The sequence below is a fragment of the Vipera ursinii genome (assembly GCF_947247035.1).
Source record: "Vipera ursinii genome assembly, chromosome: 4".
Classification (NCBI taxonomy): domain Eukaryota; kingdom Metazoa; phylum Chordata; class Lepidosauria; order Squamata; family Viperidae; genus Vipera; species Vipera ursinii.
The window spans coordinates 117,342,054-117,348,053 of NC_139514.1; the positions used below are offsets into that span (position 1 = coordinate 117,342,054).

The window sequence follows — 6,000 nt, forward strand, 5'->3', positions numbered from 1 at the left end:
AACAATTTTAAACTGGTACTGTCTCTCCCTAAAATGAACAGCTTTCTCTGAGGTCTATTATGAATTCTTCCAAAATATAGTTATATTTTGCCTCTTCTGGCCAATTACTATCAGGTTCATTACTATTTATTTAAAAGGTAAAGGTAAAGGTTCCCCCGCACATGCGTGCTAGTTGTTTCCGACTCTAGGGGCCGGTGCTCATCTCCGTTTCAAAGCTGAAGAGCCAGCGCTTGTCCGAGGACGTCTCCGTGGTCATGTGGCCGGCATGACTAGACGCCAAAGGCGCACGGAACGCTGTTACCTTCCCACCGTAGCGGTCCCTATTTTTCTACTTGCATTTTTACGTGCTTCCGAACTGCTAGGTTGGCAGAAGCTGGGACGAGTAACAGGCGCTCACTCTGCTACGCGGCACTCGGGATTCGACCCGCCAAACTGCCGACCTCCTGATCGACAAGCTCAGCGTCCTAACCCACTGAGCCACCGCGTCCCTTTAAAAGGTACCCAGTCTCATAACTAACTACCTATTTTAGAGATGTAGGAAAATGCTCCTGGAAACAGTAGGAACTAGAGAACAAAAATAAAATGACCATCACTTTTCTGTACAATACAGGTATTCCTTGACTCATTTAGTGACCGTTTAAAGTTACAACGACACTGAAAAGACTCATGACTGTTTCCATACTTACGACTATTGCCCCATGGTCCCATGATCAAAATTTGGACGCTTCTTGACTCGTATTTACGACGGTTGCAGCGTCCCGGGGTCACATGATTCCCCTTTTGCGACCATCTGACAAGCAAAGTCAACGGGTAACCAGGTTCATTTAACAACTGAGATACTAACTTAACAAGTGCAGTGATTCCCTTAACAACCGTGGCAAGGAAGATCGTAAAATGGGGCAAGACTCACTTAATGCCTCACTTAGCAACAGAAATGTTGGGCTGAATTGTGGTCGTAAGTCAGGGACCACCTGTACACATACAATAAGATTCCTTTCAGCCAAGATGCATAAAAAATTGAAGCAAAAGAGAGGAATACACAAATCCAATTACAGACGGTGGGTTTTAATTCAACCAACTGTGGACGGTAACTGCAAATATACATTGAAAAGAAGGGAAGTCCACTCTTAAAAAAAAACAAAAAAAAATCGTCAGTGTTGTAATTTCAATAGCTATTCAATAAGAAACATGCTAAAAGGTCAAAATATATTGCAAAGCATCTTGCTCAGAAAAAAAAAGCTTGGCAAAAGGCAAATACAGTACGGACAGCTGGGACCACAATAAAAATAAAGAGAGGAAAAACTGTGCCAGGTTTAATCCATAATCTTTCCTATCGACGTTGATCTGAGCGCTTGTTCCAGTAAAAAACAATATCAACGTCTCCGTGCATTTTATTTGAGAGGTTAAATTACGCCATTATGTCCAGACTGAAACCTGGGGGAGTGATAAGTTTAAAATAGGTTTAGTTTTCCATTATGGAAAGTGAGCGTTTATTCCACACAATTAGAAACAGGGCAATTGGGACTGGAATTTGGGTCGCTAGGCAATGCGGTCATAAAGACGTTACGGGTTTGTGTTGACAAGCACCGACAGTCCTGGTTACCAGGGTTGTGTGGGTCATTAAGCGGGAAGAGGCGGGAAAGACCAGACAAGGCTGGGGAGGTTTGTGGGTGCTTGTGGGAAGACAACAGGGACCGCTGGAAACTGTGATCACCTCAACGCAGCCATCTGCAACATCGTAAGGGTGAGCCAGGCACTGAGCATTCAAGATTGGGATCACATGACTGTGTAGCTGCAACGGTCGCAAAGTCACGGACTGTTAACTTTGAATAAGCGGCCGTAACTTGAGGACTACCTGTATTGGGTCTAATGTCAGGTATCACATGCTGGAGGTTACCTGTAAGCCCCACATGGCTTGGGAGCGGGGTACCCGAGTGATCACCTGCTTTCAAGAGTCTCTTACCTGTTCAACTAGGTCACACAAAATGGACGTGCTGCAGATCCCATCAGCCAAAGAGGGTTAGCTGGCACGGACTAGAGTTCCCCAATCTTTCTGGGTTGGTGGCCCGGAGGGGGGGAAAGAGGGGCAGGCAGCTATGCACACGGACGTGCATGCGCATGAGCACCCACTGGTCGCACGAGTGGGGCCGAGAACACCCATGACGCTCACGCGAGGCGCCAAGCACTCATGCAAGTGAGGCCTCACGCGCCCGGGATGCTTGCGCAAGTGGGGTGCCAAGCACCTGCAATGCTTACATGGATGGGGCGAGTACTCATGACGCTCACACGAGTGGGGCCCCAAGTGCCTGTGATGCTCACGCAAGGGAGGCCCCGAACGCCCGTGACACTCGCAAGTGGGGCTGTGAACACACGCACGCACGCACAGCAGCCAGCCATTCACGTGACCCAGTTGTGAACAGGCCACTGATCAGTAATGGGCTGCAGCCTACAGGTTGGGCGGACCCCTGGATTAGACATGTCTTTTTTGCAGTGGCCCCTACTCTACGCCCACGCGCACGCCCCCCCCAAACTTTTGGGCACCAGGGACCGGTTCCGTGGAGAGGTTTTTCCACAGATCAGAGGAAGGGTGGTTTCATGTGCTCCATGAAGGGCCATCATGTGTTTATACAGACCTGTTTCTGACATGCCGTGGCCCGGTACCCATTCACGGACCACGGGATGTTCTATGGAACATCCTCTTTTTGGTGATTAGAATGGGCCAACCCGTGTTAGTCTTTTATAAAAACCTGGTTTATGGCCAAGAACCCCGTTTCCTGGCTATATTGCTAACTGGGCAATTACCTTGCTCTTGTGTAGGTTGAATGGCATGTTTTTTAAAAACATTTTTACTGGTTTTAGGGTTTTTATTATCTCAAAATGTTCTTTAAATTTTTTCTCGTAACCTATTTTCTGAAGACATTGAACTGCATTTTTTAAAAAATATATATTTTAACTGGTTTTACGGTTTTTATGGTTTTAAAATATTCTTAAAAATTTAATTGTAACCTATTTTCTGAATACGGTGAATGGGGATTTTGTTTTAAAAGTTTACTGGTTTTTATGGTTTTAAAATCCAAATGTATTCATTTATGTCCAGGTAGTGCTCAACTTACGACAAATGAGCCCCCCAAAATTCTGTGAACTTTGCCCCATTTCACCACCTTACTTGCCACAGTCGTTAAGTGAATCACTGCAGTTGTTAAACCAGTAACGCGGTTGTTAAGTGAATCCGGCTTCCCCATTGGCTTTGCTTTTCGGAAGGCCGCAAAAGGGGATCGCGTGATCCCGGGACACGGCAACCGACATAAACGTGAGTCAGTTGTCAAGCATCCAAATATAAATCACGTGACCCTGGGGTTGCTGCAACGGCCACCAATGTGAAAAACAAGTCATAAGTCACTTCAAACCATTGTAACTTTGAATAGTCTGTAAATGAATGGTTGTTAAGTCAAGGACTACCTCCGTTTTATTTGTATGCTGTGTGGGAAGGTGAAGTCCAAATATACTGTAGTTTTAGAAAATTCCTCAGGAAAATTTGAGTTCCAATCATGTAGGCAAGATAGCCTAGCCTGTTTTATACTCTGCAGTCCCTGGATTTTCACAGGCAGCTTTTGAGCAATGGAGAAATGACCCAGTGCAGACAGCAAAAGCGTGGAAGAAAATAAACTCATATTATTTTCACCTTTGCCCTCCCCTGTGGACACCCAGGCACTCAGGAAGCTAGGCAGAGAGGCTAGCGGGGTCATTTTCAGAAAGCATGTGACCGACAATAATTAAAGATTAAAGCAAACACGGATCTAGCAGGAGGAGAAAAAGAAGGCTGTCTGTCAAAGTTGTTGCGACATGTGGGCCTGTCACCACAAACCCACAGTTGGAGAACCACATTTCAGCCCACGCGTGGTGCACGCCCAGCCTGGGTTGGGCCGATTGTGTTTCATTGTGGGATAAATTCATTGTGAGTACCAGATGCTTCCCCCCTACAAATGCTAGATTCTTTTTATTAGGAATTGTAGCTTTCCTCTTGTTTCTCCACCAGTCCCGAGAACTGTGGCTGTCTTCATGCAACAAGGCACCCAGAACACTTAATAGACCTACTTCTAGTTTTGGGTCACACAAGGGCCCACATAGTGCTCCACCTACTAAGTTTTTATGCTCCATCTCTCCATACATATCTATTATCAACTGGGGGAAAGGAGTGTCGGTCGCCACTGAGAGAGAGAAAAAGTCACAAAAGAAAGTCAAAGAAAATTCAGAAGGAAGGTCACCATTGAGAGAAAGTTACAAAAGAATGTCAGGAAGGAAGGAAGGAAGGAAGGAAGGAAGGAAGGAAGGAAGGAAGGAAGGAAGGAAGGAAGGAAGGAAAAGGTCACCTTTGACACAGATAGTTACAAAAGAAAGTCAGAAAGGAAAGAGAGAGAGAGAGAGAGAAAGAGGGAGGAAATAAAGGATGGAGATAAAGGAAAGAAAGAAAGAAAGATGGAGAAAAGGAAAGGAAAAGGTTGCCATTCACACACACACACACACACAGAGTTGCAAAAGAAAGTGAGAAAGGCACGAAAGAGAAGGAAAGAGACAGAGAGAGAGAGAGAGGAAAGGTAATCATTGAGAGATAAAAAGAAAGAAAGAAAGGAAGGAAGGAAGGAAGGAAAGAAGGAAGGAAGGAAGGAAGGAAGGAAAGGGTCACCTTTGACACAGATAGTTACAAAAGAAAGTCAAAGCAAATTCAGAAGGAAGGTCACCATTGAGAGAAAGTTACAAAAGAATGTCAGAAAGGAAGGAAGGAAGGAAAGAAGGAAGGAAGGAAAAGGTCACCTTTGACACAGATAGTTACAAAAGAAAGTCAGAAAGGAAAGAGAGAGAGAGAGAAAGGGAGTAAAGGCAACCATTGAGAGATAAAGCTGCAAAAGAAAGAAAGAAAGAAAGAAAGAAAGAAAGAAAGAAAGAAAGAAAGAAAGAAAGAAAGAAAGAAAGAAAGAAAGAAAGAGGGAGGGAGGGAGGAAAGGAAAGGAAAGGAAAGGAAAAGGTCACCATTGACACAGAGAGAGAGAGTTGCAAAAGAAAGTCAGAAAGTAAGGAAGGAAGGAGAGAGAGGGAGAGAGACAGGGAGGGAGGAAAAGTAACCATTGAGAGATAAAGTAGGTAGGTAGGTAGGTAGGAAGGTAGGTAGGTAGGTAGGTAGGAAAGGAAAGGAAAGGAAAGGAAAGGATCACCTTTGACACAGTTACAAAAGAAAAAGAAAGACGGAGGGCCAGAAGTCACCAGCCTGCCAGCTGACCTCTCCGGGCCCCCCCATCGCAAAGCAGCCCCTTCCCTCCCGTCCAGGGAGAGCCAGACCCTCGACCGGCAGGGTCCCCGGGGCGCCCGCCTCTTCCTTCTCCTCCTCCTCTCCCCGGGCAAGAGGAAAGGCCTCCCGGGGGAGCCCGCCTCACCTTGGCCGCCTGTCCCGCCGTGCGAGGCCCGCGCTCCGCCGCCCCGCCGCCCGGCCACCTGCTGCAGGAGGAGGCGAACCCGGCGGGCGGCCGAGGAGCCCGCGCAGTGTCCGCCACCGCCGCTCGCCTTGCCCAGGCACGCCACCCGGGCCTGCATGGTCGGAGGAGGCCCTGGGGGACGCGGTCCGTCGCTGCACCGCCTCCGCCGGGAAACGCCGACGCCGCTTTTCAGGGCCGGGCCGGGCCGGGCGCTGCCGGGGAGGCGCCCAGCTCGGGAGGAGGATCCCGGCTGGGTCTTTCCTCCCCGGAGGGACCGAGGGGGTGGCCGGGTTGGGATGGGGGTCTCCGCTGCCCCCTTGGACCCAGCCGGGAGTGGGGCAGAGGGGGAAGGGAGGGAGGGTCCCCATTGAAAGAGAGAGAAAGGGGAGAGCAAGAAATAAGAGAGGGAATCAGGAGAGAAAGAAATAAGTCATGAAAGAGAGAGAGAGAGACGGAAGGGTCCCTTCCATTGAAATAGAGAGATGAGAGAGAGAGAGAGAAAGAAATAGAACATCAAGAAAGACGGGGGAGA

General features: G+C 47.9%; 1 protein-coding gene across 1 annotated transcript in view; it reads right to left on the minus strand.

Annotated features, from left to right (window-relative positions):
• The window catches only part of VWA8 (von Willebrand factor A domain containing 8), a 63,288-nt gene extending 57,630 nt beyond the window's left edge, over window positions 1-5,658 (minus strand). Inside the window, exon 1 of the mRNA XM_083362299.1 lies at window positions 5,430-5,658. Coding sequence (XP_083218425.1) covers window positions 5,430-5,586 — 157 coding nt within the window. The 5' untranslated portion in view covers window positions 5,587-5,658. The remainder of the gene's footprint in view (window positions 1-5,429) is intronic.
• Between the last annotated feature and the right edge of the window lie 342 nt (window positions 5,659-6,000).